The 14,748-nt window shown below is 45.3% G+C and overlaps 1 protein-coding gene across 1 annotated transcript; it reads right to left on the bottom strand.

The window, feature by feature from the left end:
• Positions 1–1,222: 1,222 nt before the first annotated feature.
• SLAMF7 (SLAM family member 7) lies at positions 1,223–14,385 on the bottom strand. Its single transcript, XM_045582990.1, has 7 exons — positions 14,266–14,385; positions 7,327–7,659; positions 5,208–5,480; positions 4,884–4,991; positions 4,362–4,462; positions 2,422–2,484; positions 1,223–1,445 (listed from the first exon to the last, which is right to left on the bottom strand). The coding sequence occupies exons 1-7, from the start codon at positions 14,318–14,320 to the stop codon at positions 1,374–1,376; spliced, it is 1,005 nt and encodes a 334-aa protein (XP_045438946.1). The 5' UTR covers positions 14,321–14,385; the 3' UTR covers positions 1,223–1,373.
• Between the last annotated feature and the right edge of the window lie 363 nt (positions 14,386–14,748).

The raw sequence follows: 14,748 nt of genomic DNA, 5'->3' as shown, positions 1-14,748 counted from the left end.
GCTGGCGTCCTGGGTGTTGGGAACCAGTGGCCGGGCCTCCTGGGACTGCCACAGAAATAGCTCATGAGGGGCCAGTTGCACGAGAGCAGAGGGCATGACTGGCCAGAACCAGTGTAAGCTCAGCACAGGGCCAGGCATGCAGTTAAGGAGTTAATGAGTCTGTTTCCGGCTGCTCTGTCTGCTTCTGCTTTTCGTACATGTTTGCCTCTTGACAGCCAGACCCTTGAACTACTCCTGACCTCCAAGCCCTGCGGTGAAGCCATCATTCCTCTGTGTGACACTGCGCTTGTATTTCAGCAGAGACACTTCTGAGCTCCTTGAGTGGGTTTGGCTGACAAATTCAGTCACATATCCAGGGAGACATAATTATATCTTCCGGGTTTGAGGAGACTTCTCAGGTCCCATTGCCTTCTTAGAGGAAGCGAAGCTGGAGTTTCAGGGAAGCTATATCAGAAATGGGGTCCAGGGTTTCCGTTCCATGTTGTAGCCGGGTCCTGCTCAGCATTCGGCTAGTGGCAGCCCATTAGTCCATTGGGTGTAGGGTCCCCATGGCTGTGGCAAATGCAGGAAGCAGGAGTGAGAGAGCCCCGCACGTCAGGACTCAAGAGCAACCAAGAGAGCGAATTCCTTTGTTCAGGGGAATAAATATCCCCAAGTTTCATGCCCATGCAGTGGCCACACCTATTCTGGCCAGTGGGCTAATCTGAGGTGTGACTGACAACAAGCACTTTCCTTTTGTCACCCTCAGTGTCCTGGGCATGTGTCTGTTTTCCTCTCTGTCCAATCTGCGGGAAAAGACACGTGGCTCCCTGGAGAGGGCAAAGCTTTAGCATTCTGGTGAAACTGCCCAAATGACATTCCTGTAATATTTGGCCTCCCCTTTGCTCCTTTCCTGTTATTAACAACTAGAGGCCCGGTGCACAAAATTCGTGCATGGGGGGGGGGCGCTGGGGGAAGGGTCCCTCAGCCTGGCCTGCACCCTCTTGCAATCTGGGATCGCTGGCTCCTAACTGCTCGCCTGCAAACCTGCCTGATCACCCCTAACCACTGTGCCTGACTGTCCCTAACCACTCTGCCTGCCTCATCACCCCTTACTGCCTGCCTGCCTGCCTCATCACCCTTAACTGCTTGCCTGCATGCCCAATCGCCCCTAACTGCCTCTGCCTCAGCCCTGCTGCCAGAAGGTTGTTCTTTGTCCAGAAGGTGGTTCAGCTGTGCGGTCTAATTAACACATTATGCTTTTATATTATAGATATTAGCTGATTACAATAGCGTCAAAAGGATAGTTTTCTAGGAAGGAACTCAGTGTTCTTTGTTCTTCCTCATTCTTTCTGGTCATGTCAGTTTTCTTCACTGTGATGGCACAGTGTTGTTTAGATGACTTTCTCATAGGTAAATAGCGTTGATTTGTCTGGCGATGTGGGCAGTGAGTGAGGTTTCTCCACCTGCCAGGCAAACACAAGCATGCAGAGCACTGAAGGTAGGCAGGCCTCTGTACCCCCCAAGGTGAGCCCTCCTTCCCAGATACTCTTTACTGCCAAGGTTAACCCAAGCCTCCCAACTTCGCCTTTCCCCTGTGTGATCACTCTGACCTTGCTGAATGCTTAAGGCAGTGGTTGGCAAACTCATTAGTCAACAGAGCCAAATATCAACAGTACAATGATTGAAATTTCTTTTGAGAGCCCAATTTTTTGGTAGGTACATTGTTATTAACTTAATTAGGGTACTCCTAAGCTGGCCTTTCCTAAAAACTCAAGGGGCCAAAGAGCCGCATGTGGCTCGCGAGTCACAGTTTGCTGATCACTGGCTTAAGGAGCTGAACTTTTCTTCCAATAATCCGCCAGAACCAACCTTTCCTTTCACCAAGTAAACTGCTTTCCCCACCCTCATCTTTTCTGATCTGGTCCAACGGGGAGACAGAAGCCTCACTGCTGCTGCCAAGTATGATCTGTGAAGGAACAGACTTTAAAGCTGACTCCCTTCGCAGTCAGACTCAGCGGGGTGTGCAAACCAGATGCATCAGAGGTGGAATACGGAAAGGCAAAGCACATCTCCCCTGCTTCCACTTACTGGTGGCTCAGAAGCAAGCTGGAGTTTCCTCCCAGGCACAGCCTTGCATGGCCTTTTACCTTCTCTGTGTCCCTAGTGAAGGTCCTGCTGAATGTTCTATCATTCTTATCTAGAAGCTCTCTCCTACTCTATTTTGTTCCACATTAGCCCCATTTGATTCTAAAACACAATTCTCTTCTAGTCTCTATATGCTATGTAACTGTAAGCAAAGGGAATGGGGACATCCTGGGGAGCTTCTCATTCCAGATCAGGAAATATGAAATCACTGGGGCCCGAGAAATTTTAAGCTAAGCTTGAACTAGCAAAACTGATAGAACAACTAAGGTGAAAATTGGCTTTAATGATTCTTACCTTTGGGGGCATTTGCACTGTGGAATAAAGAGAATTTATCGAATTTTCCTCTGGAATAGTTGTCTGTTAAAAAAGAAGAAGAAGAAAAAGTCATCATCCATCCTTGGGTCACATAAACAAGGCCAAAGAGATGCTGAGAATGCAAAGGAAAGAAAGCAGAGAAGGGAAGAGAAAGCAGGAGGGACAGAGGGTTCTGGAACAGGAATGGGTAGTGGGAAGTACTCTTGTTGATGATTTTAATTACAATTATTAATAACTTGTTTACAAAATAATCAGATTATTTTAAAACTGTGTTGTGTTTAAATGAACTTAAAATATATAAGATATAGCACTAGCCAGTTTGGCTCAGTGGATAGTGTTAGCCTACGGACTAAAGGGTCCTGGGTTAGATTCTGGTCAAGGGCACATGTCCGGGTTTCGGGCTCTATTCCCAGCGGGAGGCAGCTGATAGGTGATTCTCTCTCATCACTGATGTTTCTCTCTCTCTCTCTCTCCTTCTTCCTTCCTCTCAATAATATATATATATATATATATATATATATATATATATATATGCGCTATATAAGTCTCATGAGCTATGAGCCTCCAAAGCGATTAAAGGATAATTTGAGTAATATTGTTAATTGTTGCAAATAAACCTTGTCATCAGTCAAAAGGGCCTTTGGAACGAGTCAGTAAAGATGACTGATGGGACACAGAACAAAACAAAACAATAACGGCAATAGCTGAAACCGGTTTGGCTCAGTGGATAGAACGGTGGCCTGTGGACTGAAGGGTCCGAGGTTCGATTCCGGTCAAGGGCATGTACATTGGTTGCAGGCACATCTCCAGTTGTGGATTTCTCTCTCATCGATGTTTCTAACTCTCCGTCCCTCTCTCTTTCTCTTTGTAAAAAAATCAATAAAATATATATTTTTTAAATAAAACAAAAACAATAACGGCAATAACCAAAGCTCCCTCTAGGCTGGTGAAAAGTCTCCTGAATCATTGAAGTTTATTCCTGAACATTCAAAACATCCAGTCCTGTGGTCTCCTGGGAATGTGTCTCCAGCGGGGTGGATGCACCAGAAAGTGATCAATTTTGACAGAAGCCAGGCTCAGTGCAGCACAGAGCAGTCTCCCCAGAGGAAGAAAAGAGCTCTCGGGACACTAGCATATAGGGTCTCCTCTTGGAAAAGTTGTAGGTAAGAGAGGAGGCTGGATGAAACTGGCATCCGGAGGCTCTGGTGTTCATTTTATTACATGGGCCTCTGGGGGAAAGCCCTCCGTGACCACGGAGGAGCCAGTCCAGCCTGGACTGCAGTGATTGATCTAGGGGGTGAGGGTGGGAGTGGGGAGAAGGGACTTGCAAAGTTCTCTAGGTCACGTCTCCAGATTGCCTCTGTCTATTTAGCTTTTACAAAACGTTATACTCTTTTCAGCGAGTTTCCTTTGGATTAAACCTTGTGTTCATTTACTGTAGTTTGGTGACCCGCACTTGGGAAGTCTTGAGTGTGGTCCAGAGCCACCAGGGGCCTTCTGAATCCTTTTCTGGTGGCTTCTTGAGAAAAAGGCATCTCTACGTCCAGTCTACTGGCATCACAACACAAACGTAGGGTCAAAACCACACTACTCTACCTGGTGTCCTATGCAAAAGGAAGCAGGCCTGCTGAGGAGCTGTTGAGTAGCTATTGTGAACTGTGGAGAGAAGGGGTATTCCACAGATCACAGTGTGAGCATTACTGGCTGGATCAGAACCAGGTGACCCAGAGGTCACCAGCGTCTGCATAAGAAAGAATCCACAAAGACTCGGGGAAGAAATGGTGCATTGTATTTCAAGGATTGTACATCTTCATCTCCCAGATTGTCCAAATCCATGGGAAAATCTCAAGTAGAACAAAAGGGGCCTCAGAGAGGAAGATAAGCCCCCCCCCCCAAAAAAAATATAGGAATCGACTCACATTTGGGTTGGAGATTGTATAATACTCTGAGGTCTCTCCAGAAGGGGGATAGCAGTTAAGAATTTCCAGATGAGTGTCCGTTCTCTTCTCTTTATTGGACTTTTCTACAACCAAGTTGAAAGAGAATCAGAGTTGGCCCCTCCTTCCATTCACTACCCCCATTGGCTCACCACCCATCTGACAACCCACTTAGAGTGACCAATTATACTGGTTTCCCTGTAACTAAAGGGTTATTCCAGGACATGGGACTTTAAGGGCTAACCCCAGGAAAATCTCAGGATTTTCTGGTTATCCTCATTACTTCCCAGGCTCCGAAAGGGGTAGGCACTGGAAAGAGAACTGGAAGGACCTTGGCCTTAGGAGAGAAGCCAGAACTAAGGGATGCAGGCTGATGTTGTTCTCCTTGAGGCAGAGAGTAAGACCTCTTCATTTCTGTACCCTTAGGCCTACCACCAGTTTGTTGAATTAATGAGGGAGTAAGTACATGAATGAGGGTGAAGACAAAAATGGTACATGCTCTACCTTTTACTTTTAGTCTCCATATAGTCAAAAGAATTAACAATGATACAAGGACAATGAGCAGTAAGGTAATCCTCAGGGCCATGGTGGAACCTAGGTCACCAGCAACACCTGTAAAGAGAGAACGGGAGGAGGCCCAGGGAAGGAATCAGAGTGAGCTAAGGAAAATGACCCAACTTTTAGAGCAACTGCTACTTTCCTCCCAGTCTGGTGACTTCCCAGGGGCCTCCAGTTTTTACACAGGGTCCATTCCCACGGGGACCAGGAGCTAACAAAGGCAGAAATCCTGGGACGTTAGGCTTCTAGAGAAAGGGGAGAGACAGTCACCTTCACAGAGCTTCCGGGCAAAGATGGGGTTTGAAGAGTTGCTGCTAATGGGGTTCCTGGCCATGCAGATGAAGGCCATGTCCTCTTCCTCCTGCCTCCAGGTTATGGGGAGGATGGAACCATTATGGGACTCGTTGGAGGTCATCCCCAGGGAATTCCAGCTATAAGTCACATCCTCTCCTCCCCATTCCAGGAAGCATGTCAGATTGGCCACACATGTGCCGTTTTTATTGTTCTGCAGACCCGAGGTGATTCTGGGCTTTGATAGGTGCTCTATAAAAGAGAAATGGACAACCAACGGTGGAAACTATGCCCATAGCACTCTTTTTCGAAATTATTCTATAAGCTCTGGACCGGAACCTCTCCGAGGTGCTGCAGAGTAGAGCAGCTAAGTGGTGATTTAGAGCAGAATTCTCATTCTTATCTGGAAAAGAGAACTATTTAGGTCTGCTTGTCCACAGCTATCCAGCAGCAACAACAATAATAGTAAGATCTATAATAATAAAAACAAGATATGCTAATTTCGTGCACCAGGCCTCAAGTCATCAAGAATGCAGCTGCTGGTTATCAAGCACAGCCACATAGCAAGCATTGTGTTAAATGTATTTTAGATGTAAGCTAATTTTATCTTTTTAAATATATATATATATTTTATTGATTTTTTACAGAGAGGAAGAGAGAGGGATAGAGAGCTAGAAACATAGATGAGAGAGAACCATTGATCAGCTGCCTCTTGCACACCCCCTACTGGGGATGTGCCCACAACCAAGGTACATGCCCTTGACCGGAATCGAACCCGGGACCTTTTAGTCCACAGGCCGATGCTCTATCCACTGAGCCAAACTGGTTTAGGCTAATTTTATCTTTTTTAGAGGCTCTCCATTTCTTTGTCATTAGGCTTCCTTGAAGAGACTTTCCCTGAATTCTTCTGGATGAATGACACTTCTGGGGCCCCTCCCTACTCGGTGCTCAATCCTCTCTCTCAGAGGATGAGCAGTTGGCTCATTACTGAGATAGTGAGAGTCTGACTTCTATCATCTGCATTTCTGTACTTGTGGGTTGAACTGTGAAGACTGCTGCCAAATGTGGTTTGCCCTTCCCCTAGCTAGCGTGCCTGCAGAATGCATTCTTCTGTTCCCTTTAGCCGTGTATATATGGAAGACACACCTGGATCAAGGTGAATGGCCTACCTCCTACAAGTAAACCTGGAGGGCCATCTCCTGGTGTCTGTGATATTGCATCTCAGTGAGTGAGGCAGCTATTCTTATAGCTAGTGGTTGAATAATTGTTTTGTAAATTCATCTTTCTTGAATGGGCTCCAAGGTCTAGACTTGGGGGGAAATATTTATCCTAGATTGCTTTAAAAGAAAAATAATGCTTATTTATTTATTTATTTATTTATTTATTTATAATCCTCACCCAAGGATATGTTTTTATTAATTTTTAGAGAGAGAGGAAGAGAAGAAAAAGAGATAGAGAGATAGATAGATATATAGATAGAGAGATAGAGAGAGATAGAGATAGAGATAGAGAGAGAGAGAGAGAGAGAGATAGAGATAGAGATAGAGATAGAGATAGAGATAGAGATAGAGATAGACATCAATCAGTTGCCTCCAGTACACAATCTAGGTATGAGTCCTGACTAGGAATCCAGTGTGAGCGAAAATACCCAACCAGTTGAGCCACCTAGACAAAGCAAACTAAAGCTATTTTTATCTTTTTCTATTCTTGTGTCTATTTCTCAATTGATTGGAATCTGAGGAAAAAGAAGTGTGATTGATGTTTATACCCGATACACAGGTATCACTTTCCTCCCCATTACAATTACGGAAACTAAGTTTCAGAGCAATTAAGTAATTTGGCTAAGACCGTGCAACTAGTAAATGGAGAAGCCGGCATTTGGCCTGTGTGATTGCACCTCCCATGTCACCCACCTGCTGCACCACACCGCCTCTTACAGGACCTCTGAGGAGAAGGGGGTTTCAGAAGTCAGCTACGTCTACTTCAACCATGCAGGAGTTCCATCTTCCACATTCTTGCCAAGTGTTTATCCTGCCTTTGCTGAAACATCTCCAGTACCAGGGAGTTTACCACATTACCTGGCGGTCACTGTACTCACCATAGACCCGCAGCCCATACTTCTGGGTGATGGGCTTCTGGAGGGACGAGCTGTGTATTTCAACTACGTAGGCACCCGAGTCATTCTTGCTCAGTTTGCTGAGCTTCAGGGAGTAGTTCCCGCGTGAGAAGGCTACCCTTTCCTGGTTATGACGGTTAGTCACTATGACAGTGTCTGATTTGTTTGTCGTTGCTGGCTGTATGGTGACAAGAGTAGTACGTTCAAAGAACCAGATAATGCTGTCGATCCGATCTTGTGAGTGTGTCAGAGGGAAAATCACAAACCCACCAATGCCACCAACCAGCTCCTCCTGGGCTCCAGAGGCTGCGGGTCCTGCAGACACAGAGAACCATAAAATAAACGCGAGTCCCTGCTCTTTCCACCAATTACTCGGCCCCTTTGGGCTCTAGAAAGATCCCCAGAAAGCCTTTCCCTCCAACCCACCTGGGAAACCTTTTGAAACCTCGTTCCCACGAAGGCATTGAGGCCAGAGCTCCCCCTGAAAGGAGTGGCTCAGCCAACCACCCCCCTCCCAGCGGCCTCTGGCTGAGGCAGAGCACAAGACCCAGCTCCATCCTTGAGGAGGAGAACTGGGAGGTTACAGCCCACGTCTCCGCCCACTGCTCCTGGGGGAGCCGAACTAGGTGCACTCAGTGCAGGTGCGGAAGGAGAGCCTTCCTGACCTGGCTCAGAGGTTTCGAGCACCGATCAGAACAGTGGGAGGTAAGCTGTAAGTGCCTTATGAGAGTGATAGCTTAAAAATCTGAGGCCTAGTTCCCTTTCCCTTTTATGACAGAGTGGATACTTTCCCTTTTATGTCCTTTGGTGACCTCCCCTTAAGCATCAGCTGCTCTCCCAGTACTTCAGAGCGAGAGAACCTGATGTCCCTGGCTGGTTTAGCTCAATGGTTACAGTGCTGGCTCTCAGACTAAGGGGTCTCAGGTTCGATTGCTGGTCAAGGGTACATACCTGGGTTGCAGAATCCCTGCCTGGGTCAAGGCATGTACGGGAGGCAGCTGATTGATGTGTCTCTCTCACATTAATGTTTTTCTCTTTTCCCTTCTCTCTCTACTATCAATTCTCTCTAAAAATCAATTGGGGAGGGGGTGCGGGGAGAGAGAAAGAGAGAATCTGATGCTACCAAATGTTGACCTAGTCCCTTGATTATAGGTCTGGGATCTTGACCAACATTTTTGCTAAATTTAATTTCAAAAGAACTGGTTCCTCTCCCTGGATAAATCCCTTTTAGGAGGCAATTCCTGTTTTCAAACATTATTCTCCTGGGGTGAGGAGCAGGGGGAGGGGGAGAGACGGGCGGGGAAGGATGTGGGTGTGGGGGAAGGGTGTCAATGGAGGGGGGGGATATTATTGTAATACTTTCAATAATAAAGATAAGTTAAAAATAAATAAGTAAATGCAATGTGGAGTATTTTTGAAAAGCACAAAACTACACACACATGCACAAAACACTCACATTATTCTCCCTATAATTTATCGGTCAGTGAATATATTCTTTGAGTCCCTCGGGCCTTTATCAAATCATCTTGTTAAGAAATCTGATTTTTCAAACAACCGCTCTCACTGCCTCCTTAATACTAAGGTAGGATGGTTTTTCAGTTGTTCTCTGATCACCTCAGAGTAAATGTTACAGCTGAAATCAATTTTATTTTTAATTATTAATGGATCAGTTAATGCATTTCTACTTTCACTCCAACAACAGAGACGAAGGAATTAACAGTTTACAGTCAAATGAAGGTTGAGTATCACTTGTCCTCAAGTCGGTGTAATTTCTACAGTGAGTAACTCTTTCTCCTCCTGAGGTTTTAGGGAGGTGACAAAACTGCATGTGGCTTTCCTGCTTTAGCACACCACACAAGCTGTATTTTCAGGGTAAATGTCAAAAGGTGTAAATTATGTGGTGATATAAGAAAACTAAAGGCCTGGGTACAATCGCGTGTGGTAGCCCACTGCTGTTTGCAGCCCCCCATCGGCCCGCCACCCCACCACACTCGCTGCTCCGCCTGTCTTCCACCCACCTTGCTGCGATCAGAGCCTGTGGGCTGTGGGGGATGGTGACCAGTCATTTGGTCATCCTGGTCATCACTCACAGACACTGGCTATATATATATATATATATATATATATATATATATATATATAATCTAAATTTATTTTCAGAAGAACTGGCCCCTTTCCCTGGGTAAATGCCTTTTAGAAGGCAATTTATATATATTTAGAAGGCCATATATATATATATATATATATATATATAGAGAGAGAGAGAGAGAGAGAGAGAGAGAGAGAGAGAGAAAGAGAGATGTCTCCACATTCATAGTTCAAATGAAACTGGAGGATGACATTACAAATTGCCAACACGAGTCTAGATAGAGTATATTGTTCTATCTTAATTGTATCTTCAGGAGGGAAGAGGGGTCATGAGAGAAGAAAGTAGCCCCATGCTAGTCCCTAAACGTGACTTTAGAGAATAAGGGGGTGAGTCCCAACAAGTTTTGTGTCCCCTTCCCAATTTACTGTGAAAAGTGATGTAGAAATAAAAGACTTCTCAGCTGTCCCAAACGCGACTGCTATGATGGCTTCTCTGCCTGCCAGTGTGACCCTATAGAGTTTACCATGGCCAGGTAGGTCACGCTTTTCTCATTCAGTCACTCCTCTCTTTAACAAGATTTTTTTTGGTTCCATATTTATGCCAGGCACTGTTTAGGAGCTGAGGATATAACTGGGGGGCAAGCCAGCTACGGGGTTGGGAGATTACCATCTGATACCTAAGTACATGTTATAAAAAGGAGAGTATAACCAGTGCTTGGGAAAAATACAGTGAGGGGACTTATCATGACTGTGGGATCAGCTGACTCTAGGCCAGTGGTTCTCAACCTTTCTAATGCCGCGGCCCTTTAATTCAGTTCCTCATGTTGTGGTGACCCCCAACCATAAAACTATTTTTGTTGCTACTTCATAACTTTATTTTTCTGCTGTTACGAATCGTAATGTTAATATCTGTGTTTTCTGATGATCTTAGGTAACCCTGCTAGGGTTGAGAACACGCAGTGGGCTACCACACATGATTCTTCAGGGTGGCTATTGGACAGAGCCTTTTGCTGTGAATTAGCCAAAGTCTATAGGCACTGGGTTCCAGATCACCCAGGAGGGTTGGAGCTGGCTTCTTGTCCCAGGCACGTGGAATGCTGTGAACGCTTTAGAGCTCTGAGTTAACCGGAAGTCAGGAGAGCTTGGGTTTCCTTCTGGTTCCTTCATAATAATAACTCCAGCAACAAACACTAGTGTAATGGGCATTATCTTTCTTGATCCTCAAAGCATTTCCATGAGATAGAGGTGAAGCTGCACGTTATAGTTGAGGACACTGAGGCTCCAAGATGCTAAGTGACGTTCCCAAGCCCCCAGATTTGAAAATGAGAGAAGTGGGATGAGAAGTTAGTTAATTCCTCTGTCTCAGGGGTCTGTGTTCTGTCTCACTACTGCCTCACCGCTCACCACTTCGAGTTTCGTGTTCTCAACTTTCATAGGAGAAAGAGAACAACCGGGTTATCACTTCCACCCCCTAACCTGCTCCCCCAAGTCTGCCCACAGCTCAGGTTTTAGGTGAGAACCTGCCATTTACTCCCCCTCTTCCCCCTTTTCTAAGTTTCACTTGAATCACCATTTCTGTTCAGGGAAAAAGTTTATAAGGTGAGAATTTTTTTTAATTATTTATTTATTTTTTAAAAAATATTTTTTATTAATTTTTTTACAGAGAGGAAGGGAGAGAGATAGAGAGCTAGAAATGTCGATGAGAGAGAAACATCGACCAGCTGCCTCCTGCACACCCCCCACCAGGGATGTGCCCGCAACCAATGTGCATGCCCTTAATCGGAATGGAACCTGGGACCTTTCAGTTCACAGACCAGCTTTGGCTTATTTTTTATTTTAAAAAAATATATATATTTTTTAACGATTTTTTACAGAGAGGAACAGAGAGGGATAGAGAGTTAGAAACATGAATGAGAGAGAATCATTGATCAGCTGCCTCTTGCACACCTCCTATTGGGGATGTGCCTGCAACCAAGGTACATGCCCTTGACCGGAATTGAACCTGGGATCTTTCAGTCTGCATGCCCACACTCTATTCACTGAGCCAAACCAGTTAGGGCGGTGAGAACCTATTTTAGGATCAACTGCTTAGAACCAGGGGCTTCCTAAATAAACTTCTAATGAACTCAAGAAGGGAGCGTGTCTGCTCATGCTGAACAGTTGGTGGGGCCAGGTGGTGGGGAAGGAAGGACTGGGAGTGCTGGTTGTGTGGTCTTGGGCAGATCACTTCACGGAGGCCTGGGGCACGTGTAAACAAATCAGCTCTGTCAGATCTTCAGAGAGACATCTGCTGGAGGTGCCCACAGAGTCTGATGACCGGAGGTATACTCTTAACTTACACTCCTGATCTGTTCTGAGATCCCTGAGGGTAAGTAAAATGTTCGGACAGGAGGACTGTGACAGGTGGAGGAAGTTTCCAGTCCTTCATGGCCTTAAAATACCTACAATATGAATTATTTTTATTTTTATTTCTCCCGCCCCCCCCCCTTTTTTTTGGTTAATCTTTACCCCAGGATATTTTTCCTTTTTTATTTTTTTTTGGGGGGGGGGGGGGGGGGGTGGGGGTGGGGGGATAGTGAAAGAGAGAATGAATGAGAGAGAGAAACATTGATGTGAGAGAAGCACATCAATTGGCTGCCTCCTACATGAGCCCTGGCCAGGGCCAGAGCCAGGGGAAAGCCTGTAACCAAGGTGTATGCCGTTGACCAGAATCGAACTTGGGACCCTTTGGTCTGCAGGCTGTTGCTCTATCCTCTAAGCCAAACTGAGTTTGTTTTGTAGGACCAATATGAGTTTGTTTTCGACACAGGGACTGATTAAACTGTTTGGGTTAAGCCCTGACCGGTGTGCTCAGTGGTTAAAGTGTAGGCCTGTGCACTGAAGAGTTAAGGGTTTGATTTCCCCCCAAGGGCACGTGTACCTGGTTCACAAGTGCAAGAAGCAACCAATAGATCTCACACTGATTTTTTTTTCTCTCTCTCTCTCCACACCCCTCCCTTCCACTCTCTCTCTCTTAAAAACAAACAACAACCCAACAACAACAACAACAAATTTCTCAGATGAGAACTAACAAAACAAACAAAAACGCTTTGTTTAAGAGATAAAATTAGAGAACCAAGATGGTGGCCTAGGCAAATGCTGCCTCCCACAACCACATCAAAATTACAACTAAAATACAGAACAACCATCATTCAGAACTGCCTGAAATCTGGCTGAATGGAAGTCCTACTCCTAAAGAAATAAAGAAGAAAGCTCATTGAGACTGAAAGAAATAGACTTACAAGTCCAAGAAGCATGGAGAGTCCCAAACAAGATAAACTCAAAGAGGTCCATACCAAGATACATCAAAATTAAAATGACAATGGTTAAAGACAAAGAGAGAACCTCAAAAGCAGCAAAAGAAAAGCAGTTTCCTACAGGGAGTGCCCATATGACTGTCAGCTGATTTCTCAACAGAAACTTTGCAGGCCAGAAAGGAGTGCCAAGAAATATTCAAAATGATGAAAAGCAAGAACCTATAATCAAGATTACTTTACCCAGCAAATCTATCATTTAGAATTGAAGTTCAGATAAAGAGCTTCACAGACAAGAAAAAGCGAAAGGAGTTGGTCATGACAAAAGCAGTATTAAATGAAATCTTGAAGGGTATTCTTTCTTTTTTTAAATATATTTTATTGATTTTTTTACAGAGAGGAAGGGAGAGAGATAGTTAAAAACATCAATGAGAGAGAAACTTTGAGGCCCCTAGTCATTTGTCTGCTCCCCTACCAGCCTGGCCGCCCCTAACTGCCCCCCTGTTTCTGCCGGCCTGGCCTCCCACTAACTGCCCCCTGCGAGCCTGACAGCCCCCTAACTGCTCACCTGCTGGCCTGACTGCCTTAACCACCTCTGCCTTAGTCCCTGCCACTGTGGCTTTGTCCAGAAGAAAGTCGGAATCCGAAAGATGTCCGGTTGACTCGGTCTAATTAGCATATATAGATAAGTATTACCAATGGAAACAGAAAATAGGGTGGTAAAGGCCTAGGGTGAAGAGAGAAAATTAAAATGTTCCCCTTCACCAATATAATTGTTTTACATATCATTTAAAAATGTATTTCTAAACATAAAATATATAAGTATCTTATAAATGTAGTTAAAGAAAATACCTTAAATATATATATATTACAATCCTCACCTAAGGATATTTTTTTCCATTGACTTTTAGAGCGAGTGGGAGGGAAGGATGGGGAGAGAGAGAGAAAGAGAGAGAGAGAGAGAGAGAGAGAGAACAGAGAAACATATTAATTGGTTACCAACACCATGGGCCCCAAGCAGGGCCAGGGATCAGGAACTGAAACTGTAACCCAAGTGTGCGTGCGCTCTTGACTGGGAATCGAACCTGTGACCCTTTGCTGACTAATACTCTAACCACTTAGCAACATAGGCCAGGGATAAATATATATTTATGAAAAAACAAACACACACCTGTATGATATTATTTTGTTTTAAAGATTGTCCTCTAAGGGAGGGAGGGCTAAGGTCCCGGGAAGATGACAGTCTTCATCTACTCTGTGGCAGGAATTGTGCTTAGAACACAGGTCCTCCTGATCCCCGACACCACTTCTTCTAGCCCTTCCTTCCCTGGACACTCGGAAGGGGAGTCGGTCCCCGGAGTCCTTCCTTCTCCTCTCTCTTCAGTCTCTTTTCAGAGACCATCGGATGTAAAAGGCGATATTAGATAAGGGAGCAGAGCCTCCTGAGTTGAGTCACAACCCCAGAGCGATCCCAGGACCTAGAGCTACGCCTCCTAATGGGGAAGGCAGCCAGGAGAACAGGAGGATCTGTTGGACTCACCCATGAGCTGGCAGAGGAGAAGGATGAGGATGAGGTTTGCTGGGGAAACCGGCATACTGCTCTCTGGATGGCAGTGATTCAGATGAGCAGCTTCCCTCCTGCAGGTCTCAGGTTTCTTCTCCACTGGGGTCTACAGTGTGTGGGAGGGACAAATGAGAGTGAGCCACGTCTGCTTTTAGTGACTAGTACAAAAGCGGAAAAGAAATTGAAACACAGGGTGATGAAAGTCCCATCTTTTTTTTTTTTTTTTAATTGATTTTTTTACAGAGAGGAAAGGAGATAGAGAGCTAGAAACGTCGATGAGAGAGGAACATCAACCAGCTGCCTCCTGCACAGCCCCTACCAGGGATGTGCCCGCAACCAAGGCACATGCCCTTGCCCGAATCGAACCCGGGACCTTTCAGTCCACAGACCGACGCTCTACCACTGAGCCAAACCGGCTTCGGCGGAAGTCCCATCTTACAAAGAGTGGGCGAAGATATT

Source organism: Pipistrellus kuhlii, unplaced genomic scaffold, assembly GCF_014108245.1.
Source record: "Pipistrellus kuhlii isolate mPipKuh1 unplaced genomic scaffold, mPipKuh1.p scaffold_m20_p_18, whole genome shotgun sequence".
In the NCBI taxonomy this organism is placed as follows: Eukaryota; Metazoa; Chordata; class Mammalia; order Chiroptera; family Vespertilionidae; genus Pipistrellus; species Pipistrellus kuhlii.
Note: the sequence above shows the minus strand (reverse complement) of the source record. Positions and strands in the feature narration are given on the sequence as shown.

Coding starts and splice junctions, on each gene's coding strand:
- SLAMF7 (XM_045582990.1), bottom strand. CDS start 14,320: ATGCCGGTTTCCCCAGCAAACCTCATCCTCATCCTTCTCCTCTGCCAG. Junction 4,992..5,207: donor TGCCCGGAAGCTCTGTGAAG/GTGACTGTCTCT, acceptor CTCTCTTTACAG/GTGTTGCTGGTGACCTAGGT. Junction 2,485..4,361: donor ATACAATCTCCAACCCAAAT/GTGAGTCGATTC, acceptor CTTTTTTAACAG/ACAACTATTCCAGAGGAAAA.